At 40.4% G+C, this 25,113-nt stretch overlaps 4 protein-coding genes across 9 annotated transcripts in view; 1 reads left to right on the forward strand and 3 right to left on the reverse strand.

Annotated features, from left to right (window-relative positions):
• LOC103386381 (mitogen-activated protein kinase kinase kinase 12-like) overlaps positions 1-7,536 on the forward strand; it is a 16,591-nt gene extending 9,055 nt beyond the window's left edge. The window contains exons 7-14 of the mRNA XM_008320612.3: positions 59-167; positions 2,457-2,566; positions 2,673-2,789; positions 2,898-3,035; positions 4,010-4,721; positions 4,943-5,010; positions 5,127-5,427; positions 5,841-7,536. Of these exons, the coding sequence (XP_008318834.1) occupies positions 59-167; positions 2,457-2,566; positions 2,673-2,789; positions 2,898-3,035; positions 4,010-4,721; positions 4,943-5,010; positions 5,127-5,427; positions 5,841-5,927 (1,642 nt within the window). The 3' untranslated portion in view covers positions 5,928-7,536. The remainder of the gene's footprint in view (positions 1-58; positions 168-2,456; positions 2,567-2,672; positions 2,790-2,897; positions 3,036-4,009; positions 4,722-4,942; positions 5,011-5,126; positions 5,428-5,840) is intronic.
• Positions 7,537-7,584: 48 nt separating this feature from the next.
• Positions 7,585-17,534, reverse strand: LOC103386382 (poly(rC)-binding protein 2-like). Of its 6 annotated transcripts, none has more exons than XM_008320617.3 (13): positions 17,346-17,534; positions 15,983-16,103; positions 15,571-15,594; positions 15,409-15,441; positions 15,141-15,257; positions 14,826-14,957; positions 14,579-14,707; positions 13,896-13,970; positions 13,199-13,240; positions 12,045-12,117; positions 11,755-11,807; positions 11,445-11,614; positions 7,585-8,841 (listed from the first exon to the last, which is right to left on the reverse strand). In XM_008320617.3, exons 2-13 carry the CDS (start codon positions 16,049-16,051, stop codon positions 8,805-8,807), a joined length of 954 nt encoding a protein of 317 aa, XP_008318839.1. In that variant the 5' UTR covers positions 16,052-16,103; positions 17,346-17,534; the 3' UTR covers positions 7,585-8,804. The 6 variants fall into 6 exon arrangements, with proteins under 6 accessions (XP_008318839.1, XP_008318837.1, XP_008318836.1 ...); XM_008320615.3 differs by having other exon boundaries at positions 12,045-12,144; XM_008320614.2 differs by lacking the exon at positions 7,585-8,841 and adding an exon at positions 10,181-10,851.
• Positions 17,535-18,133: 599 nt separating this feature from the next.
• Positions 18,134-20,256, reverse strand: LOC112487786 (proline-rich protein 13). The gene is made up of 3 exons (XM_025060487.1): positions 19,971-20,256; positions 19,540-19,596; positions 18,134-19,460 (listed from the first exon to the last, which is right to left on the reverse strand). Exons 2-3 carry the CDS (start codon positions 19,553-19,555, stop codon positions 19,006-19,008), a joined length of 471 nt encoding a protein of 156 aa, XP_024916255.1. The 5' UTR covers positions 19,556-19,596; positions 19,971-20,256; the 3' UTR covers positions 18,134-19,005.
• A 1,780-nt stretch (positions 20,257-22,036) lies between these two features.
• Positions 22,037-25,113, reverse strand: part of LOC103386397 (bone morphogenetic protein receptor type-2) — a 4,811-nt gene continuing 1,734 nt past the window's right edge. The window contains exons 4-11 of the mRNA XM_025060061.1: positions 24,706-24,798; positions 24,221-24,324; positions 23,858-24,079; positions 23,503-23,617; positions 23,066-23,214; positions 22,819-22,975; positions 22,256-22,392; positions 22,037-22,180 (exon numbers count right to left, since the gene is read on the reverse strand). Coding sequence (XP_024915829.1) covers positions 22,037-22,180; positions 22,256-22,392; positions 22,819-22,975; positions 23,066-23,214; positions 23,503-23,617; positions 23,858-24,079; positions 24,221-24,324; positions 24,706-24,798 — 1,121 coding nt within the window. The remainder of the gene's footprint in view (positions 22,181-22,255; positions 22,393-22,818; positions 22,976-23,065; positions 23,215-23,502; positions 23,618-23,857; positions 24,080-24,220; positions 24,325-24,705; positions 24,799-25,113) is intronic.

Below are 25,113 nucleotides of genomic sequence, written 5' to 3' on the forward strand. Positions count from 1 at the left end.
AAGGATAAAGGTGACGTTTGAGAGTTCTCAGATTTGACCAAGTTTATAAAATGCACAGGAACTGCAAGCCCAGAAACAGGCCGTCGTTTCGACAGATCCTCCTGCATCTGGACATCGCCTCGGCCGACATGCTGTCCACGCCGCAGGAAACTTACTTTCAGTCTCAGGTAAGTTTCTTGGTTTTTTTTTTGTTGGTAAACAGGCCGACTGGCTATTGGCTGTTGTTTCTTTCACTATGGCCTGTGTAACAACATAAATGTTAAATCCACAAACTACATCAAATAGTATCATTTGTTCCGATTTTTTTTATTCCGATCTCGCTTAATTATCGCTCTATCGCGAAATAGAGCAACTAAAAGACATTATAAAATAATTACACACACGAAAGTTTTGTCTTTCAAAATGTGGATTCTCGTTTTGAAATTGAGACAAGCGCATTTGCGAACGATCGCCGCTAGCCTTGTTTACCTAGACGAGATCGTACACAGCATACTATTGGCTAATACAATGCGTACTCGGTGTGCTATTGGCTGATTGAACATGCTCTTCTGTTCCTCACGCTGATTGGCTCATGCGCCGTAGCGTCTCTCAGCAACTCCCATTCTACAACTCTACTGTGGATATAATTGTGTGGGAAAAGGTAACACAGTCTAGGGAGGGTTGATAACAGCGTGGGGGAGGGTCGTAAAGGGTAAATATATACGGAAATTATATAAAAACTATCTCGCCTCTACTTCGCAATTTTTCCCATTTCGCGGTGGGTCTTAGAACTCAACTACCGCAATAGGAGAGGGACCACTGTGGATGGATGATGGATGGATGGATGGATGGATGGATGGATGGATGGATGGATGGATGGATGGATGGATGGATGGATGGATGGATGGATGGATAGATGGATGGATAGATAGATAGATAGATGTAGTAGAGGGACATTTTTTGCTCTCTCCTGTCACTGATGTCCTCTCTCTCTCTCTCTCCCTCTCTCTCTGGTCTGTGCACAAATAACTGCCATTTCAATAATTATTCAGATATTATTCCTGGTTCCGTGGGGCCTTTGTTCCTCGTCACACCTGATATCTGATTTGTGGTCAAGGCCTGAACCTTTTCCAACCTCCATCACATCAAAATGAGAGGGTCTGGCCAAAGGAGAGGGGAGGGGAAGGGAGGGAAGGGAAGGGAAGGGAAGGGGCGCGCGGCTGTGTCCGTGATTATAGTTGGGGGATGGGACCGGCTGGCAAACATGGAAGATGACTGCACAGCACACACGGGTCCAAGACAGAAGAGACTAAATAACTACAAGAGAGCACCAGTGTCACCGTGTGGGGCGGCTGTCTTTCAAACCACATATTTACAGCGTGTGTAACGATTGGTCGAGCCATCTGACCACTTACTTAAGATTCATTCGGTCTTCGCAGCCATAACGTCGTCCTTCTTTAACCAGGCATTAAACACGGACTTCTTTAACCCTCTTCATTTATCCTTGATCTAATACTCTAATACTCCGTCCTGTTACATATATCCTAACCGCCTCTCCCACTCCTGCAGTTTCTACCCTCTGTGCCCCCCGTAATGGATTTTTTTTTTCTTGTGACATTGTAAAAGAAGAATACTGTGCTGGCGTGTATTGATTGTCTTAATGGGAGGGAGAAGAGAGAGACTACGGGGGGGAGAAAAGGCGACTGGAGACACAGAGGAGCGTGCAGTGGGCGTCCATTAGCTTAATAAGAACTGCACGAAAGCTGTCCTGGTTCCTACAGTTTTACTGGACACTGAAATGAAGTGGTCACTGAGTTTGACTGGGGAGAGCGTCATGTGTCAAATATAATGGGCATTAATGGAACGTCATCTAATCTAAAAATATTCCACCAAAAAATACCAAAAAAAAAAAAAAAAAGAGTTTTTGCCATTTTTTACTGCAGTGTAAACTGATATATTGCAAATATATTTTTGCATATATTTTCATATAGAATTTTCTTATTCTTATCAACTAATACATTTAATAGTGGAAAAAGTCAAAATACATTTTAAAAAATTATTAGGAATTATTATGCTTGTCAGTCCCTATGGCCAGAACTGGCCCCAAGGCTACGAGTGTGAGGCAATTTTTGTAGCCACTTTGCGCAGTTCAAAAAGCTCAGTTGCAGCGACTGGGTTCCTGTTGCTGCTCTTGAGTGAACTTGATACTCCAAGAAAGAGAAATGGTCCAAATGAAAGCACAATACTGAATAAAGTCAGGTGAAAAAGTTTTAAGACAAATGTTAAATGTGTCTTTATACATGAAAATAAAAGATTAGAAAAAAGAAAATAAAAATCAGATGGAGCTCGAAGAAAAACCTATTGTAATTACACAGTAGTATTTTGTGACATATAAACGAGAACCAATCGACGCCTCTGATTTTTGAACGTTCAAAAGCTCTGAGCCAATGGGTTTTGCTTTGTCTTTGCCGTCTCAGGTGGAGTGGAGGGACGAGGTGAGGCACCACTTTGAAAAGATCAAGTCTGAGGGCACGTGTCTCCACAGACTGGACGAGGAACTGATCAAACGACGCAGAGAAGAACTCAGGTTTGACCAAAAAAAAGAAGAAAAAAACAAAAACCAAGCAGATAAACGTGTTTTTCTGTGTATTCACATCTTTATGCTTTTTTTTTTTGTAACTGTCTCTGAACAGACACGCACTGGACATCCGGGAGCACTACGAGCGCAAACTGGAACGAGCCAACAATCTGTACATGGAGCTTAATGCCATCATGCTGCAGCTGGAGATTAAAGAGAAAGAACTGCACAAGTATGAAAAGCCCGGAACTGCCTTTACACCCACTCACCCAGAAGGATGACATGCGTCCAAGTGCTCTCCCCTGTGTTCACTAATGTGTCTGATGTGTTTGAACGTCAGGAGGGAACAGTCGCTGGACAAGAAATACCCGGGCGTCTTCAAGCACCACAGCTCCAGACAGTCGGCCTCGTCCAACTCCATGGAGAAACTAATGAAGAAGCGCAACGTACCTCAGAAGCTGCCGTCGCACAGTAAGAGGTGAGAGACTCATTCATTCATTTTCGTTCATTTGTTGAACGTTCATACACGGTGGGTCGAAATTGAAAACTGCGACGGAGTCGCGGGCCAAACACAATATTTATGTTTTGCGTAAAACATTGAATCTGGAACAACCAAAGCTTAATGTTATAAAATGAATGAAAGTGAAAGTGAAAGTGAAACCAAAATGTATGTGCAATAATACAATGCTAATACCGCTAATATTACAAATGTTAGCGGCCAACTCTAATACACAATATATATACACCATGGGTCAGATTTGGCCTGCAGGTCAGAGTTTGACACCTGTGCTATAGATTAGGGGTCCCCAACCCCCGGTGCGGGGACCGGTGCCGGTCCGTTGGTCATTTGGTACCGGGCCGCAGTGGGACACAAACTTCATATCCCTTTACTTTTTTTCTGTCAATGTTTCACAACAACAGGTCATTCAGACTCGGATGCTAACAGGATAAAGGCTAAAAGACGTTTTATTTAGAAAATGTAATGATCCTTCAACGATGACGCGGTATTACCGGTCCGCAGTACTAGCTGATACCCGTCGACCGATTCTCGGTACTAAAAAGAGGTTGTGGACCGCTGGTCATGATAATGGCTAATGACGGCGAGACTGAAAGCTAGCCTCAAGCTAACTAAACGCCACGAAGATGTAGCTTGTACTTGTACTTTTGCATATTTGTCTTGACATCTACTTGTGTAAATATTTACGTGAAATATATGTGGGGAAACACATACATGTAACGGATGATTAATTATGATTAATTGTAAGTGATCACGATTTATCATGGTCAACCGTGATTCGTCGGATTGAAGATTTGTAATCGTTTTATAGCCCGATTAAATGAATAAGAGAAAAACCTTTAGTTCAATTAATGAGAAAATAATGTTTCTATTGTATTATCTTTGTTCCATCCAGACCGGACCTATTAAAGTCCGAAGGTTTTTTTCCCGTCCAGACCGGACCTATTAAAGTCCGAAGTCATCCTTCCCAAACTGGACTCTTCCATGACCCAGGTCACCATCCCCAACAAAGGCTCTACCTCGCCTGGCCGCTCCCGTCGAGGAAAACCCCGCTACAGGAAGGCTGGAAAAGGCAGCAGTGGGGATTTGGCTCAACTCAAGGCCACTCTCTCCTCGTCTTTAGCAATGGTCAACGTCACGTCATCGGTTCCCAGCAGCAAGAACCACCTGGACCCCAGCGCGGCCCTGAGAGGCCTGCAGCATGACCTGCTGCTAAAGAAGATGTCCTCCTCCAGCCCCGATCTCATATCTACCACCCTGGAAGCTGAGGGCAGGAGGAAGGGGCAGGTGAGGGCCGGCCTGGACAGGGCGGGCAGTCAGAGCGCCTCGGCCGGGCTGGAGGAAAGCGTAAGGACTGTAGGACCGGAGGAGGGGCCGGATGTGGGTGTAGGGGCGGACGACCTAGCAGAGACACCTCCGCGCAGCGGAACGCCCAGCGAAGATGCGGCTTCTATACCGTTCTCCAGCAGCCCCGATTCACCGTGTGGGAGAGGAGCCGCCGCCGGGAGGTCGTCGGTGCTCGGCATCACCCGCGTCCCCAACGACAGCGAGGACAAGGAGGAAGGGACGGTGATGACGCGCTCGCCCAGAAGTCAGCGTCTCACACCTGCAGCGCTGCTCTACAGGGCAGCCGTAACACGCAGCCAGGTGAGTCTGGGGCAGCAACATCCAGTGCAGGGTGACTGGTCATAAAAAAGGTGTTTGATGACCACTAATAATAAAAAACTCTGACAGGATTGTGTGTCATCAGCGACATGTGTCACCAGATGATCATAGAAATGTTAGCTCAGGATGAGTAATCCTTCCCCAAATATCCTTCCCTAAAAAAAAAAATGTCTCTCATACTAAAACACAAATATTGTCCACAGAGACGAGGTCTGTCCTCAGAGGAGGAAGAGGGAGAAGTGGACAGCGAGGTGGAGCTGCCGAGAAGACGGTAAGACAGTTGGATTCAACGCTCTCGATTCAACAGAAACCTCCTTGTTGACGAACAACAAACTAACAAAAAAAGTTCCGGTAGGTCACTGATGCAGTTCATTATCTCCCCCGTAGGCGTCCCATGAGCATGACCAAATGTCAGTCGCTGTCAACGTTCAGCTCAGAAAACCTGTCCGTCTCAGACGGCGAGGAGGGAAACACCAGCGACCACTCCCACAGCGGCACGCCAGACGTGGTCAGCACCAACACGGACGAGCGTCTGGACGACAAGAGCGACGACCTGCTGTCTCAGGGTTCAGAGATTCCCGCCGACCCGTCTGACCCGACCCAGCTGTGCTCCGACGGGCTGTCCGAGAAGGAGGCCATCCTTCGACAAGTCAAGAGCCAGCTGGCTTCAAACGATCACAATTACGGGGTAGGTGGATATTACGCTACGATAACAGCACTGAGGGTTAGGGTTAGAGTTAGGGTTAGAGTTAGGGTTAGGGTTAGAGTTAGGCTTAGGGTTAGGGTTTTGAGTTGTAAAAAGGCGGAAATAGACATCACCTTGCCCTTTATCCCAGAACCAGCGGGAAAAAAACAACCAGAAACAACACAAGAGCAAATTCAGATTCAGGAAATTTGCCTAGCGACATGGGTACAAAGGTTACCGAGTGCTAATTTTCCGCTAACAAACATTTGACATTTTGTCATTAAAAGCTTTTGACTGCAAGTAAAAGTCAACCAAACATATTTACATTAAGTTGCATTTCGAGTACGAAGGTAAATACGTTGTTGCTGTCGACCAAAAAAAATGGAACTAATTCGTTTCCCTTCATTTCAATCCAGGGACTTTACGATGATTCAGACTGTGACAGCACCGAGCTTGACCACTCGTGCAGCGCCGAGCCAAGCCAGCCCCCAACCAACTGGTGAAAAAGCAACACCTCGGGCCCACTCAAGGGTCTGGGTTCTCAATGCTTTTGCTCACTTCCACAAGATGTCAGAGAGCAGCGAGGCCGAATCAGGGAGATGGGAGTCAGGAAGGAAGGAAGGAAGGAAAGATCTCACACGGTACAGAACAAACGCCCAGCTGATGGAGAAGCTTCGTCCATCCTTTCCACTGCGACTGCCCCGAGTACCGAAAACACCGTTAAACACCTCAGCTGCAGGGGCCTGACTCAAAGGTCATCAACACAAACGTTTTTTTTTTCATTTCATTTTCCACCTTAATTTATGTTACTTTGTTTTATTTATTTACGTGTCATGTCTTTAATGCCCCAGCAGGGGCTTCATTCTGAAAAAATGCACTTAATTCTTTTTTTTATATATATATATCGTCCTAATTCCTCAAGACCCTCGTGTCACATCCGCGAGAGATCGTTTTTTTTGCACTAATTTATTTATTCAAAGCAAATCCAAATGACTTTTTTCGAAAAAGAACAAGGTTTACATTTTCACCTATCGTTTATATATATATATCTTTTTTTTTTATTCGTACTCGTGACTCGATTATGTTTGCCATTTTCTACATCCGCATTTTAATATTGATGTAAATATGCAACGCTGTACAATGAACAAATTTTTTTAAACGATGTGAGATTGTTACATTTAAAAGGTGCTGACATTTCTAAGTAGGTGAAGCTATTCTATTCCAATGAAAAAGACATACGGTTGTAGAATGTACTGTAGCTGCTGTTCATGTTCATGAGCATCTAAACAGAGAGAGAGGGAGAGAGAGAGAGAGAGAGGGAAGAAACAACAGAACGTTTAAAAAAAAAAGCAATATGTCTGCTTGGTTGGAGAGCGATGTCATATCACAGGTCAAAGTGATCTGCACTTGAGTTCGTTAAGGCAGACAGGCTTTTGTTGTTGGTAATATTATTGCAGTGTTAATTGTATTAAAACACAATATGAGTTTGTTTTCTAAGCATCTTGGCCACTGGGTATGTACTATGAACAACATTGTTTTTTTTGGGTTTTTTTTTTTCTATTTCTGACTCTGATTGACATTCCAAGCGTACAATAGAAAAGCTACCAAAGGAAGTGAAGACATTGAATGGTATTTGTAATACACGGACACGAGCACAGAACAGGAAAAATTCCAGTATCATATGTAGCCTCAGAAAACAGTCATGTCGCCATGTCCTCTCTTCAAATCCTTGCCCAAGATAAAGAACTTTATTTTTCAATTTTATAAAGATGTCCAACAATTACCTTACATTTACTATGTAATGAACAGGTCAACAATCCATAAGCTAAATCAATGGCAGCTTATTTTCTTTCACCCCCCTCACCCCCTAAGATCAAATGCTAAAAAATCCGTTCACTGGTAAAGTGTTGCCAAAAAGCATAAACACTGCCCTCTAGTGTCTTGAAGGCAGGTGTTCCCGATCCCCATGATGCTTATTGAGAAACAACCCAGTATGTGAAATGTTTGCATTTTATACTGCATTATTGTAATTGTATAATAAATATATTTCAAACGGTGTAAAAAAAAAAAAAAAAAAAAGGAAGAACAATAAATCCATTCCTGGAAAAACAATCCCATGTTGTATTTTTGAATGCTGGAAAGAGCGGAGACAGTTTGTGGTTTGAGCAATTCACATCTTTATTTCTGTAATTTTTAAACAATGTTGTGGCACCCAGGTCTACAGTCTCAAAAAACGTGCAAATCGTTGTTGTTGGTTTTTTTTTTTTTGTTGTTGTTGTTGTTTTTTCTGTCCTGCAAATTGAAAATAACATAATTTCTGAGCTGAGCAAAGCAAAGAGCAGGGAAGTAGTATTAACTCACGACTCTTTGTGGAGCTCCAGAGCTTAAATATAATTTCTCAGCCTCATCACATTTAATAGACAGGTCAGTCAGTGTCCAGGAGTCGATCCCCCCCCCCCCTTTGGTAGATTAAAAAAAATATTTTCTCCATTTAAAACAAATATTCCAACATTTTTTTTTTCAGTATATATCAGTCTTTACAAAAGAAAGCGAGGAGAACCCTCTGCTTCTGATCCCTTGAGCCGAAAAACCCAAACCCCAAAAACCTCCCAATCCCAGCAAAATATCCACAAATGGTTTTAGGACCAGGAGAGAGGGGTGAAAACAGGAATGACATGTAAATGGGACAAATTCAATAATCGGGACAAATTCATCTGAGAGTCAAAATACCTGTCATCATAACCAAATGTAACCGTGACAGTGATCGTAGAGCTACATATTCTCAATGACACAAGCATAATCCATGTTACAATTACAAGCACTTTAGTTGTATAGGTGACAAAAGGTGTGAATGGAGTGTATATTGTAAGCAACTAAGTGTGGACAGACCGACTAGGACAGAGTGAGAAAAGGGGATTATATAAAGAGAATAAAACAGTCACTCTATTCATATTTTGATACCTTTATTTTTTTTTTTTCCTTTTCAAAGAAATAACTGACTGTACAAACCTAAATCTCTATGCCTATACTTTTTTGTGACGGCAAAGAAGGAAGAGGGTCACGGGGTCAATTCGAGAAAAAAAACAAAATCAAAAACAAACAAAAAAGGCTTATAACAAATCGGGAAAACCTTAGATGTCATTAGGCAGGGGGAATTTGGAACCTAGTTGTCTGCTTCTCTTGACTACAACCAAAAAGGGAAAAAGGCAATGTGAAAATAAATAATGATCTCAGCAGATCAAACTGATGGCAGATATGGTATGATTTGAAAATAAGAAGAGACGGTATAATTTATAAAGTCTTATGTAGGGTAGTTGCATTGACTTCTCTGTGGTAGCCGATGATATAAAAGTGAGATTTAGTGCAGATGCATTGCCTTATCAGTTGGCTGCCAGTCCAGTGGTCTCTGAGGAAAGCCTGGAGACAGAGAGAGAGAGAGAGAGAGGGGAGGGAGAGACGGCCGGAGACCAGGTAGGGAGAAAGAATAAGGCGAGCGATGAGACAGATAAAATGTCAACTATGTTACCCTAACATTACAATATAACCATCACATTTAAAAGTTTATTTGCAAAAGATACATCGTTGCTGTACAAAAAAAAAAAAACAAACAAAAAAAGACGAGTAGATTAATTCGCCTAAATACACTTTAAACTGATAATCTAAGTACTGTGAGTTGGTTTCCTGTAGGTCGGGTGAAGTAACTGAACTCAGAAATGTTATCCTTTAAAGTAATTTGGTATGTTTGCATTTGTAAATACACAAACCAAGAAGTGAAGATTCCCGTGCGGAACCAAATATGAAGGATCAAAAAAAATTTTTTTTTTTATAAACTTTGCCGTTTAATTCATTTGGTACAACAATGGTGAGCACCTTCTAGATCAGCTACATACAGAACAATGAGCATCACCAGGGAATACCTCAGCACCCGATAAAGAGCAAAGTCAGCTGTTTGGTAATGCACTTGAACTAACAAAGATTCTGCCCTTCCACTAACAAACTCTAAAATGTAGGTGACAGATATGAACTGCACACAGGGTCAAATGGTTCAGTCCAATCCAAACATATGGCTTTACTGCCACACTCTGGGCAGAATGAGGCTTTGCAAGGTGCTAAAAAAAAAAAAAAAAAAAAAACTAAGGGGAGAGCGTGTGTTTTTAATCTGTTAGTGAACGTTTTTAATTATGGTACCTTTGGTTGTATGCAGTGACCACTGACGCTAGATTAGCCTTTATACAAAAACTTAGTGAACTTCAGAATGTCCTTAACAAGGATGATTCCATTTATCAGCGGAAACACAAAAAAGCTCTTTTACTAATGACAATAACAAATATAAGGATCACTAATGTTTAGTTCTGTTAAAAAAAAAAAAAAAAAAAAATCTATTTTTGTCTGAATTTGTTCTTCGATAGAAAGAGAGTCTAAAGGGATGAATGTAGTACTTTTATTACCTGAGGGCACATATGGTTGGAAATGAAATTACAGTTTCCAACATGAAGAAAAAAAAACAAAAAGTTAAACACATACATGTATACCTTCTACTTTGATATCTAACATTAGTCACTTAAAGTCACTACAAGAGAAACTACACCCTAAAATACAATTTGACATCTTAGAGAGCTGCTACCTGAGCAGAGCTTTCACATAGAAGAAAATACTCCAGTAAATCAGTGAAACATCTCACTGGCCATGCTAAATAAGTTCAAAGAGATTTTTAAAATATCATCCACCGAAACAATGGGGTGTTTTTTTTTTTTTCTTTTCCTAAGAACAGGTCAAGCTACAGATGTATATTCTATAAATATGGCAGCAGCCCCCTCTCCCACCACACCTCTGGCTTTGTATCTCTTGTTGTGTTTGCATTTGTTTGTGTGTGTGTTTTAAGCGTGGCACGGCACAGCCAGATCACGAGCGAGTGCAGGTACAGACAACAGGACATTGTCAGTACTTTAGTAGGAGTTGACTTTTTTTTTTTTTTTTTTTTGCTTCCTTGAGTAGTAAGGGGAGAGCCTTCGCCTCTTAGACTTGGAGACGAGCTCTGGGGTGATTTTTGGCTCGGTGGGAATTGGGTGCGCAGGGTTGGAGGTGCTGACAACATGGAGGGCCAGGAGAGGGAGGGGCTTGAGACTTAGGAGACTCGACACACAGGCAGGAGAGCTGGGGAGCAAGGAATCGGTGGAGGAGGAGGAGGAGGAGGAGGGAGGAGATGGCCCTTGAGCCAACAAGGACAGTGGAATGGAGGCTGAGGGGGTTACCACACAGGAGGAGGAAGAGGAGGAAGAGGAGAAGGAGGATGTAGCGGTGGTGGTGTCAGTAGTAGTAGAAGCAGGAGTAGTATTGGTAGTAGTAGAGGTGGAGGGAGGGCACAGGCTGGTCTGTTCAGGGTTCAAGGAGGAGGAGGAGGAAGGAGGAGGTTTAGAGGACTCAACACTGTAGAAAGAGAGACAAGGAGAGGGACAACACAGTCGGGATGGGTCACAGGGCAGGCTGGTGAACAATGAGCGGGAGGACGTTACATGTAAAAAGAGTGATGGGGCTGTGTGTGGGGGGGGGGATGGGGTCATTCAGGGATGAAATTAAAACAAGACAAAAACTTGGATATGAGACTTAATAAAGTCGGTTAGGTAAAGGATTAGTCAAATAAATCAGATCTCAGGTGGAGCCATGTTAAATGTATTAAAAAGGAAGTATATATATAATTGGAATTTTCCCCTCGGGGGCATTTATGTATTACCAAATACCAACAAATTGTACTTTGTTTGGGACTGTAATACTGAGACTGGGGAATGTAAATGCAACATCACAGCACACCAGGGAGGGACGGAGGGAAGCAGGGCAGGATTTTTAGGAGGTAATTTTAGGAGGTAAAGGATTTAAAAAAAAAAAAAAAAAAAAACACAACAGTAATTCTTTTCATATGCTCTGTAACTGAGTTGAATTCCTTTTTAAAACATTTGTGAACTCAATAGTGAACGTTTACCTAATGGGAGCTAATACACAAGTAACACGAGTGATGGTCTCACCTTGCGTTGATGAGGTACTCTGCCAGGCTGATGCTGGCAGGTGAGCCTGTGATGGTAACCTGACGATTGGTGCATCCATCCACTGGATTTGCAATCTTGATCTGAGCGCCTGACATTTGCCTGATCTCACTGATCTTGGCTCCCTGGCGTCCAATGATACACCCAATAAGCTACGACATAAGAGGGAAGAAAGTTCAGGATTGGGAAACATCGACAGTTCCTGGACAACAAAATCAGTAACTCTAACCCATATCTGGTTTGGTAAATTGCCACTTAAGTTGTGATTTTCTTCTATTTCAAATGCACTTACATCGTTTGGAATGGTCATCTCCTGGCAGCCGGTTTGTGCAGAAGCATCTATCCCTAAAATACAGAAAGAAAAATGAATTCTGTTCCAAAGGCAATGTGTTAGCATGAAAACAGAAACAGATGTTGAAACTTCAGTTAACATCCGAGCACCAAAACACATTTTAAGGCCACAGGTTTTATAGTTGTATGCACAAGTCGTCGTCCTGAATTTACGGTGCTTTGTCATACATTGAATTCACACGTCATCATAAACACTCAACGGTCCAGGAAAGCATTGTAAGAACTGCATACCGGCAAATCCCTGGTTACTTGGTGCAATGGGGAAAGGAGTCTGCTGCATAGCCAGTTGGTGAAGTTTGGTGAGCTGTGGAGAGATGGCAGCAGAGGAAGACTGAGAATAAGAGAGGAGGCAGGGAGAGAAACGGAGGAAATGGAAAACACAGGAAGAGGGGAAAAACAGGAACACAAAAACAAATATCACTGTCAGTACAAACGGAGGCACAAGGGACATTAAAAAATTAATGTTACCAGGACATCTGTTAATTTTACATTCAACATAAAAGGCGTTTCTTGGTTTTGCAAACGTGTCATTACATCAGTAGTGTTCTAATAACTAGTGTGACCTCAGAGATATTCCTCCAATCAGTATCTCTTCATTCTCTCAAGGGAAAAAAATTCAAAAAAAAAAATCAGACTCCATACAAGGAAGGGTGCTAGCTGGCTGCCCCCTCACCTTAAACTTTTTTTTTAACTGTCATATTCCTTGCCATTTGCTCTCTTTTTTTTTTAAACTGTCATATTCCTTGCCATTTGCTCTCTCCCTATATCCATGAATTTCAATAAGTTCCTTCAAGGACCTTCCTTTATTTTACTCCCTATAAAACTACATGACACTGCATAAAAAATGATAAAGAACTAGTAGCCAAACATTTTTTCCCCCCATGTTCCCACAGTGCACTTATAAAACAAGAGATAAAAGACTGAAGAGGCAAGCAGGCAGGGCAAAGAATGATAATAATAATAATAATAATAACTGGTTATTAAAGACGAGAGCGAACAAGTTTAACTGGAACAAAAGATGGGACTAGAACAGAACAGAAGAGAGAAAACCAGCAGGAACACATTATTATTCATGGAACAATGGAGAGTGGAGAATCTGGACAAACAAACAACAAATGTCCGTTTCATAACACGAAAACTGTCAGCATGTCACCCATGGACCTACACAAACATTCATTACTTATAGCATTTCTTTTTAATGACAAAAAGGAAAATCAATGATTAATTCGAAGCACAATTTTGGGGTTAGGTGTATGCGACAGTCGGTAAAATGAGCAGGAGTGGAGGGGGGGGCAGTTTTTCACTTTGGAAAGGGGCAGTTATAATGCGTGGGGAGGTGATGGAGGAGGAGGGGGAGATCACGTTAAAATGTCTACTGCACTTACATCTGGTTGTGGAATCGCGTGCTGTCCTTGTACGGCATATGCCTGAAACAAATGAAAACAAAGCTTTCACAGACCTTACAGCTGACTTTGTTGCGCTGGCTGCTTCTCCACCTACACCCTCTTATAAATATACAACACAATCTCACCCAAGCTAGTCTAAATAAAACAAAACAGTAGAGGGACTATCAACATGTCTTGTCCAAAATCTCCACATTTCTAAAATAAAAAAAGAAGTCTTCAGAGAGAAGCTGCAGCATAATTCAGGAAAATCAGAGAGATTGTGTTCCAGGGAGTAAAAAAAAAAGGTAATTAGTTAGACACATTGTTAAGCCAACAAGCATCAGCAAGCATTCGTTTAGAAAAAAAACAGCAGGAAAGAGGCTACTGCACATAGAAAGTGTTCCGAAAAATAAAGAAAAAATGACCCTCAAACAAACAGGTAATAAACTGTAGTAATCTTTGAGTGATCCAAAGATCCAAATATTTTTATAAGCTTCATCTACATGGTACTTACCACAAAAGATACTGGAAGAGTCTGAACATAAATACAATATTACAGTCGAGACATACATGGTTGAATCTGGTATGTTTAACAGCTACTGTTTTAACTGTTTGCCTGAGAAGTAATGATTAAAAAATATAAAACCAGAGTTTCACAGTTTTGACATATGTCTCACTCTAAAAATGTTGTTAGTACCTGTCCGCCTGCAAAAATGACTGGGGATCCTGATGGCTTGGGTCTGTAGGGGATGGTGACCCCTTTAGGGGGAGACTGTAAGAAAGACAAAGTAAATAAATGCATTAACCAGTCATATTTAAAAAAAAACAAAACAAACAAAAACAGAACTGCTGGATTTTAATAATAATAATAATAATAATTGAGTCCCTTATTCTTCCCACAATAAGGACATTTTCAATATGCCTTTCACTGCCAAATGGGAGGTCCCAGTCGAGATGTGTGGTTCTTCTGGGAATTAAACCCAGCTTGCAAGGCAGTTGTGCTAAACGCTACACTATGAAAACACAATTTTAAGATACTATCACAAAAATTAGTGACCATTAACTAGAATTAATGGACTTTTATCTCACTATCCGTCAATATCCTTCCTTCACCTGCCTACCTACCTTCTAAGGAAGCACATATGCCACACAAACACTTCCTTGCTTTGCTTCTCTACTATTTATTTAGATGTGTTCCAGGCACAGAGTATGTATATATATATATATACACATATATACATACATACATACACACATATATACATACATACACACTAACATACATACACACTAAACACAAAAAAAACACAGTATTTCCCATAATTACTTCACAGTATTGATATTCTGCTACATTTGTTTCACCGTTTTATGTTTTCTTACCTCAAGCATGACCACACAGATCTGCTTCACACACTCAATTATGGACTGGGGAGTGCCCGCAATGGTGATGGCACGCTCTGTTGAGTTAGGAAGCATGTCTCCTGCCACTTGTACCTGAGCACCAGTTGACTGACACGTGAAATTAATGGAAAATATATTAATATTAATAAAATCATGTGTACGGTCAGAAAATCTTGCACAAAATTGTTCCGTAGATTTTTATCTACGTATTATTCTATTTGCCTACCTCTCGAATTTCTTTGATTTTGCAGCCACCTTTCCCGATGAGGGAGCCACACTGGCTAGCGGGCACCACGATGCGTAGAGTCACAGGGGGCTTGCTGGTAGCTGTGCTGTTCGTCATCGAGCTGCTTATGTCCTGGCAAAGGGTCAAAATTAGATCAGTTAGGTTTGTTACGGACGGTCCATCAGCTGTTGACATTGCAGGTCGTGACCTACCTCCTCCAGCTTTTCAATAATCATTGAGAAGGTGTCAAAATTAGATTAGTTAGGTTTGTTACTGATGGTCCATCAGCTGTTGACATTGGAGGTCATGACCTACCTCTTCCAGCTTTTCAATAATCATTGAGAAGGCTTTAAATATGGCCGTAGTTGGACCTGCCAATGTAATGATCCTTTCAGGACAATTTCCCTCAGAGATGTTGATGCGAGCCCCACTCTGTTTACAAAAGCAATCAATATTTTGAATAAAATTCAGCCGTTTATAACAAATATTCTTTATTCTATTAATGGGCTCAATGGCATTAAATTATCATTGTTGTCTTCAGTAGGTTTCAGTACAACATGTCTGCAAACAGACAGACCCTCACCTCTTCTCTCATCTTCTTCACCGATTCACCTTTCTATTGGCAGAGGAGCACATAAGAGGTAACTATTAGTTAATATCTATAAAAATTTAAGCACGTTACTTTCATTACATAGTTTTTTTTTGTATTTTACAAATAATGAAATGGAGTCAGGAGTTAACTTACCTTTCCAATAATACTTCCAACTTCCTGTTAAAAAAGAAAGAAAAAAATGTACTGATTAGGCCTAATCATACGATAACCAAGTACTCTAACATCAAGTTTAAGGGGACGCACACTACCTAGCAAAAAATGCATACTCAGAAAAACTATTCCAAAAAAGGGTGAATGTAAGTAGTTTAAGATTAGAAACACCGAGGAGGTAACTAAGTAATCTGTAGATCTTTAATAATCTTATGGCGATTCACATTGTCAGAAATTGAGCCCCAAATTTCATTTGTTTTGTTTGAATTATAGGACTCTATAACCCTGACCCATACCATTACACCCTAAACCAAGTCCTCGTCCTTTCACATCCACTAGATTACATTTCTATAAATATGCCATAGACTGGTAAGTGACTGATATGTATCCTCACCTTGCCATGCATGAGCAGCCTAATAGTAAGGGTGACATTGAGTCCTCCTTCAATCACACCGGAGTCCATCACTGCAAACAATTTGTGCCTCTAAGACTGGGTCACGTTTCTTGCGATGGACCTAAAGAGGGACACACACACAGTGGGCAATGCATTTTATACAAGAATAAACACGTGATGAGAGACTACTGACTCTAAATAAACGAGAAATACAAAAAAGTGTTAGACTGGCACAATTGGAATATTTACGTGAAAACAAAATAACGAAGACTGTATATTAGTTTTACTATACCATAAGTATAGTCAGGTAAAATGTCGACAATTATACCAAGTATAGTCAGGTAAAATGTCGACAATAAAACTTAATAAAACGTGAGAGACATTGCCAAAGGAATCGAAGCAAGTTTAATTTGTGACCAGAAAATCCTGATACTAAGAATTGCTTAGCTAGCGTATATTTATATGCCATTCATTTGTGGGGTTTGTAGCTTTCTAATATTGAAAACTTCGGTTATACAATACTACATCACACTCGGTTGTCCACATGTGCAACATTAGATGGCACAATTCCAAAATTATACGTAAAGTTCGTTGCCTTTCGCGTGCAATTTATTTGACAATTAAACAAATTTAACAGGCGCACGATACGTATCTGCGCGACGAGAAGCCAATGTCGCGGTCAGTGCCTATGTAAACTGGTTCAAAACGACACAAAATGGCGTGCTTACAATTTTTCAGAGTATAAGCCATTCTTCGACCAAGTTCTCAGACTTAGACACTTGCAAAAGCGCTGAAAACACATTGGTTCTTACTTGAATTTATCGGCCTGTGTGTTAACGCTGCCCTTGTAGTCCACAGTCACTCAGAAATGGTCAGAGTTACTATATTTGTTGAAATAACCCTAAACGACTTCGCGAAGCCCTGGAGATATGTAATTGTTTCAATAACACTTGTTAGTCTGCTTAAACTTTGCTCATTTAACCGGTTTACCCATGTTTCCACTCCGATATTTGTTAGCATTTTGTTGCTGACCTGCTAGGAAATGAATGGAGCATGCGTGCGCGTACTAGCATTACTAGCTACTCCGTGAGCTCTTAATTATCGTATAAAATGACGAACCTTGTTCTATGTTGTAGTTTATTCATATTAGGATAGAGAAAATACATTTAGTAGAAAAGATCAGTGTTTAAAATTCGAAAATAAAATGTAACTTTTCCTATGTTTAGACTGCGTGCTCAACGCAGTGCGGCCTGTTAGCATTAGCTTTCCGACGCTAGCCGCAGGGCGCGATTTCTGTCCGCTACTTCGGACCAAAACAACATTTAATTTTAAGAAAAATCGCTAAACATTTGAATGTTCTTACCTGGATCCTGCGCTGAAGTGTAACTGGGGGAAGGGTCGGGGTTGTAAGGGTAGAAGGGGAGAGGTTCGGGAGGGAAGAAACCCGGGGAAGAGTTTAAAGAGGACTCGGGAACGGGGAAGAGTGATGTGAGATCGAGCTCCACTCTTTTACACAAAGACAACACTATCGTCACCTCTGAACTTTACCCTTTCACCTAGCCTTAACACCCCCACGGATATGACCCGAAAGAGCCTCGAAATCACGCCCCTTTCGTAAAATATTGATTATTTGACTTGTACCCGGTTTTAAATGCATTTTATAATTTTTAAAAAAAGTATTTAAAAAAAATAGCAACAGAGTGGCAATTCTTTGAAACAGCGATTACACACAGTCAGAAATAACAACTAGAATACGCGTTTGACATATTTAATCAAGAATGATCGAATTAATACTTAATTTACAATCGAGTTTGTATTTACAAATAATAATAGAGATAAAAATAAAGATAAATATTTTTATGGCCACTAGCGGGCATAATCGGAACTCTAAATGTTTAACTATTAACGATCTGTTTTTTTAATGGTAAAAAAACCAAGTGAAGTACCATACATTTAATACGACAGTTAAACATATAAGCTTATTTATAATCACAATAATTTTTTCTGCAGTCACGAGAAAGACAACAGTTAACTAATTTATATCAATCCAAAACTAAATAAACTATATATTTTATGGAGTTATGTATGTAGAAAAAATACATTAATTGCAATAAAATTATTTAAAATTCAAATGTACAGATATAAAGTTCAGGAATAAAGACAATTTTCTTTATTTATTTTGAAGGCAGGTAGCAGGGGTCAGGTCCAACTGCTGACCTACAGTAAATAAACACCGTCTTGACACACATCCATATCCAAACGTGTGTAATTCCACATATATCACTAACAGAAAATTTTAATTAATTTATTTTCCTTTACTTGTTACGTTGCACATCGTGGACTACCATTCATAATACATAGAATTGCAGTAGATAAATCTTACAATACTGTCTGGAATCTATGATTAGGAAGTTTGAGCCCATCCAGAAATGTCAAAATATTTTTTGATTTCTTGTGTCAAAAAGGGGAGAAGGACACGTTTAGTACACTGTGGCGTTTACAAGTATGCAGATGACGAACGAAGCATTGCTAGAATTAGGTGTCGTATGTTCTGGCAGGGTGACAAAATAGCATTCACTCCTCGTTGGAAAAACCAAGCTCATTTGTACTAAATGATAAAGCTGTTAGACATGTTTAAAATAAAAGAGAATAAAATATGTGTGATATTCTAGATTGTCTTTGTGGTTTTATGCTAAAAATATACATAACTTTATTCATTTTTATTAATAATCAATACAAGATTAAAAAAATAAAACAAAGAACGTTTCTTGGGCTGCTGTTTTTAGTCTGAACTGCTACTGCTGCTGCTGCTACTGCTGCTGCTGCTGGATGACTGGGAAAAAGAACAAATAAACATTTATGAGACCATAGTTCAGACTGCATTCTTACACCTGAAACATTTCATGAAAAAGACATGTTATTTCACGTTTGGTGTATTTAAAATTTAAATCCAGCATTACCTTTCCACTTTTGTGTTTCCCATGTCCATATCCATGTCCATGTCCATATCCATGTCCATGTTCTTATTCCCATTCGTCGCCTTTGTGCCCTTTCTTTCCCTTCTTCATCTTTTTCCCCTGTTTCATTCCCATTCCCGGTCCCATTCCCATTCCCATTCCCATTCCCATTCCCATCCCCATCATTCCTCCAGGCAGTAGCCCAGCCGTGGCATTCATACCTCCATGATGGTGCTCTTTGTGATGACCTTTTTGGTGGCCCGCTTTTGGAGAGCGGGGATATTGACCTGGGTGAACACCTGCAGAAGGGCCACATGGAAGTTGACATGGAGCTGCAGGATAAGGATAAGGTCCAGGAGCACGGTAAGGCATGGCACCATGAGGTACATTAGGTGGAACGGCTGGGTACTGCCCAGGCATGTATGCCGGGTTTGTGGAGTAGGGAAAAACTCCTGGAGAAGGTCCGGCAGGACATGCGGGATTGTAGTTAGGAGGGTAGGCGGGGTTTGACGGATAAGGTCCTGAAGAACACATACGCACACATTACTTTTCAGAAATCACATAAAACGATGTATGTATGGTTGTTTCTGAATACTTTACCTTGATTCGGCCACATACTCAAATGTTGTTATTCGATCGACGGACACTTCAGCAAACCTGGGAATTTTAGAAAAACAGCTTTAGGCTGTTAGTGTATAAAATGAAGGTGAATCAGTCAAGTGGCCCCACCCATTTGTTTATTTCCTCCTATGTACTGTGATGTTGGTAATATAATTGTAAAATCTGACACCAAATGCACTCTTATCTTATCAAAAGACATGTATACGTAGTGAGAGAGTAATATTCCACCTTTAACACATATTTGTACATAAAACATGACCCTAATAATTCTGTACTGATATACATTAAACCTATACGACATAAAAAGTCCACCTTAAATATGACCTAGTATTTATTAAGTGTCTAAGCTTTGTTTATCAGCGTCCATATTCCCCCAATTCAGTCACAAACCATTTATTTTGTGGACTTACCTTAGAAGTTGTTAGTGAGTTAGTCGAGCATTCACCTTTGCCTGCTCTTTATTTCCTCATGTAACTGAGATGGAATGATGATCACAGGGGCCTCGCCCGTTGTTGTTCTGTGTGCTCACCGTTTCCGTACAAGCAACATTCCTGCAGGCTTTTTTTTTTTCAGTGCCAAAACAACCAACTTTTTTTTCCACTGACAGACAGGACTGACTGGGTGACATCATGCATCAACATGAACTGTTTTAATTTGATAGAAAGAGTCCCATGGAAGCCTCACTCACTCCCTGCTGCCTGCACACACTTTCCATTTCTAGACATCATTTGCTTTCATTAATCTACATTTCTTGCTTGATTAAAGTCATAACATTTATTGAAGATATATATTTTAAATTATATATATGTGCGTCAATAGGTTAAAAAGATGAAAGATTATGATCTATAATTGATTGATTTAATTAATCTATTTTTTAAATCTCACCTAAATAGAAAACCCCTCAAATTGAGGTATTTTCATTTAAATTCATTTCATTATTGGGTCAGATCAAAAGATTGATATACAACAAAAAATGGCTTCATAAAGTCATTTATTGTTTTTAACAGACGAACAGATGCAGTCGTAGTCATTTACATTCCACTGTATTTGAGACTGGTCTCTTAATTACGACCACCGTGGAGGGAATATTGCTGTTTGTTTTTCTTTTCGCCATTGTACATCTGGACGTCACTGTAGTCCTGCACCGTGGCGTGTATGACCTCTGTTAACCCGTCGTCTTCCACTATGTTTATCGCTATCCACTTGGCCAGAACTTTCGTCAGCCTGTCGGTCGCAGACTTGCTCATACTCGGGTTGTTCTCCTCGAGTTTAGTTTGGAGAGCAAACTTGCTAACGTTAGCTGCGGCTGCACTCGCAACTGGGTGCGTTGCGTTGGTAAGCAAATTCCTTCTCACAAAGAAGGCATATCACTCTACCTTTATCGGTGGTGCCATCGGGACGTTTTTGAAATGTAAATTTCCCGTTCATTAGACGGACAACTCTCACACGCTCCTCCATTTTCACATCTCATCTCATCTCATCTCACCGCTCTTCACTCGTACACTGGGAGCCTATCAGGTTATGCTAAACAAGCCCAAACACAATGACAGCCAATCAATGTCCACTTCAGGTGCGACAGTTTGTAGCACGTGAATGTAACGTTTCTTTCTGGCACTATGACTAGTCACAGTAAAAACGAATCCAGCCTGCTGCTGTGAACTAGTAATTATAATACTTCCATTACGTAACCATTACAGGTCTTTCCCTGTGTAAGAATGTGTTTCTCCAAAGGGACAAAAGAACCATTCAATGCTACTAATCAATTCTCAAAGTCTGTTAATTAATTTTGAGTAAGACTGTCACTAGTGCTATGTGGTAAAAAAAAGATATCTTAATTTTGTATATATATATATTATAAACCAACCCCCCCGCCCAAAAAAAAAAATACATAGTTTCAGATCATCGAGTAGAAAGTCTGTGCTTGGAAAAAAACAAACAACAACAAAAAAAAAACCAACAACAACACAGTCATTTATCATCTATCTATCTATCTATCTACGTAGTTCTCAAGCATGATATACTTAACACTCGTACTTGGGTCCCTCTAGTGGTTCGCGGGGGAATCTGACTCACAAAGTGGTTAAAAACAACTGTTACATAAAGTACTTTGTTTGCAAATTCTTCTTGTGTGAGTGTTAACTATATAATTGTTCACTATGTATTTGGATGGTGGTTGTTTTTTTTATTCTTAATTAGTCCAATTACGAATAGATTCTCTTTTGTGTTCGGTGCTCAGCTGTGGTGTAGTTTTGTGCTGCTGTATTTGAATGTTTGCCATACTGGTGTTATGTGGATAGACAGAGACACGTTCAAGTTTGAGAACCTCTGCTCTACACAAAGGAAATACATTAATGTTTTTACGAACAAAGTAAAAAAAGAAATCATTTAAACATTCTTTCATGCAAGAGTAAAGGAGTCACGGCAAGAAAATGCATGAATGTTTTTACGAACAAAGTAAAAAAAAGAAATCATTTAATCATTTAAACATTCGTTCATGCAAGAGTAAAGGAGTCACGGCAGACCCAAGAGAATCTAATCTGTCTACAACACACTGAGCTGTCAGTCGAGCATCTGGGTCAAAGTCCCAGCAGTCTGTCAGGAGCTCCACCAACGCAGATCCCTGAAAGTTTTGAATGGTCTTTAGTAAATGTTACTCAATCTCAGATGCAAAACGTTTTTGTCCCTATGACGGTACCTGTGGCAGCAGCTTCCAGTGGTTAGGTATACTGGGTCTCCTGACTGAGTTGATCACATACATGATGAGGCTTTCCAGAGTTACATTTCCCTCAAGCTCAGATTCATAAGGCAGGCGATGTTGTGGAACAGTATGACCTGTAGACGGAGACAAAGGAATATTAAACGTCAGCGTTGGATGTCAAATCTGCAGTAAACTGAGTGAGTTAACAATTGATATTTAAATTGACCTTTAAATGATTTTGTCGCTGCATCCTAGCATCTTTTGAAATTTCTATGTTGTTATTAGGGGAATATTTATCAAACATTGTAACTTTTTTATGACTGCTGACTTACAGATGGTAGATTTTTGGTGTTTTCCCCTGGGCCATTGTTAATTTTCAGACCATATATCCAAGTAATTTTACACAGATGGGCTGTATTTCCATTTGTGCATATGGAGATATAGCATTGGGTTCATTTAAAAGTAATAAAAGGAAATAAAGGTAATTGCATTTCATTGTTATTTCAGATTTACTTCTCTGTTTACCCTTTTTCCCCCAGTAAGACAGAAACTCATTTTACCATCGAATAAATCTGAACAGCGCATCCAGATCTCCCACAGCAGCAGTCCCAGAGCATAAATGTCCCCCTGCTTTAGAGAGCACAGGCTGTGTAGGTTGACAGCACCCTCCAGGATCTCAGGGGCCATGTAGCACAGCGTCCCCAACTGCCACTGACCCTGGCAGGGGACAAAAATAAGTGAGCCTCTGCAGTATAAAACAATTGTTTTAATTCTTTTTTTTTTTTTTTTCTGTTTTGCCGTTCTCACCATCACGGTTGTGAGGTCATTTGGACGTCCAGAACAGGAACGCAGGATTGTGGAACTTCCAAAATCACACAGGACACAGGTACCATCAGCCTTCACCAGTACATTGGAGCTGCTGAGGTCTCGGTGGGCCACCGGGGGCTTGTGCATATCTGCAAAGTGAAAGTGAATTATTTGTCATTGTGACACAACCAAATGTGACCTCTGCTTTTAACCCGTCACCAAAGAGAGCAGCTGGCGGACTCTAACCTGAAACCCTCCGGACCCAAATCTGCCTCCTTAACCACTAAGCCCCGTAGGACATGTATAGTACATGTGTTTACCATTAGGGGTCGGCGTAGACAAACAGACACTAACAGTGCAACTGCTGTAATACTGTTTCCAGGTCAATGCAACACCAAAATGCAGATGTTATCCACAGCGGTGTTTGCGGCCAGTACCAAGTCTGTGAAGGTCAGAGTGAAGATAGGAAAGCCCCTGCGATAAAGAACGGCACATCTTCAGCGACTGCATCCAGTTGAGAGCGCGTTCGCGCAGGAAAGAACAGAGAGAACCCTAAAATAGGAAGAACACCAAAAGAACATTTATTAATGAGTGTGATTATTCATTCTATCATGGATGGAAGGATGTTACTTTTTATGAATTGTCACCGGGGGCCTGCATTTTTCTGCTTCTGCAAGGAAGTTCAATTCAAGTTCCACCAGTTAGGTAGCATGCTGCCTACTTTAGCCAGGATGGATCACGCTAACCCAGTCTGATCAGGCTTTTGTGATTTAATTTAATTGTGACACTCACACATTCGGCTGACTGCAAAACAATAAACCAGCCGCCATCATCCTTCTTCCTTCCTGTGCCCAGAAAGTGCAGGATCCCAGCATGCTTCATCAGTGGTAGCTCATAAACCTCCTTCTCCGCAGTAAACTTCTGTTTCCATGCTGCAGGTAAGACTTTCACAGCCACTGTGGATCCTTGGTATTTCCCCTGCCATATCGTCGAGAAACTCCCATGACCAAGAATCTAAAAAGGGAATATATATAACAGTAGCACTCATTTCTCTAATCATAATTCCATTATATGCTAACAGTGGCACTCATTTCTCTAATCATAATTCCATTCATTAAATAATGAATTATATATGCTGACTAAAGAGAGGCTTACCTGCTGTAGCTCAATGTCACCTATGTCAACGTCTGAGGGTTCAGTTGTTTGGCAGGAACACAGTGGTGAGGGACTGCTGTTAAAAGTGGAGACTTGTTGGTTACCTGGTGAAACATAATGTTATTTGTCATTTATTAAAAAATGAACTTGAAAATGAAAAAATAGGGAGAAATGACGAAGGATACACTGTGAAAAGAGTGTCGTAGAGAGATAAATGTCAAGGTCGGACCAGCACAAAGAATGTAGCAGTTTCAAGGTCGGACAAAGAAGTCATGAGAACTGAAAATGGGAGCACAGAACAGTCTGTTTATGCTGATTATATACGGTATCTGAAAGACCCTCTGTCTTTTAGTAGATGAAAATGTACTTTTTTTTAAACTAATGTTTTACTTATAGATTATATCAAAACATGAGACATTAAAATCAAAAATCACTAAGACACTGCATTTTGGTCTGCTCCTGTAGCTTTAAATGTAACTGTCTACCTTTGTTTTTGGAGACGCATGTCCATCTGGCGACGGCAATCAAGAAGCACAAAACAAGCAAAGTTCCAGTGGAAATCACAGCAACATTTATAACTGTAGGGAGAATTGAAGAAATTACAACTGCACAGCAAATAACATTCAGTTTAACCTTGCAATTTAAAAAAAGTATTTTGGAATTTGCTATAATTTTAGTCAGTACATAATAAAACAAAGTAAAAAAAAGTATTATTTTGTATTTTTAAATAAAAACCAATAATTTAAATAATAATTACAATTAACTGACATTAACTTGACAGAGCAGAGGAGACTGTGGAAGAGAGGTGAAGAATAGAGTACAGGCAGGATGGAACAGCTGGAGAAAAGTGTCAGGAGTGATCTGTGATAGAAGAGTGTCAGCTAAGGTGAAGG

This window comes from Cynoglossus semilaevis, chromosome 11, assembly GCF_000523025.1.
Source record: "Cynoglossus semilaevis isolate Cse_v1.0 chromosome 11, Cse_v1.0, whole genome shotgun sequence".
NCBI lineage: Eukaryota > Metazoa > Chordata > Actinopteri > Pleuronectiformes > Cynoglossidae > Cynoglossus > Cynoglossus semilaevis.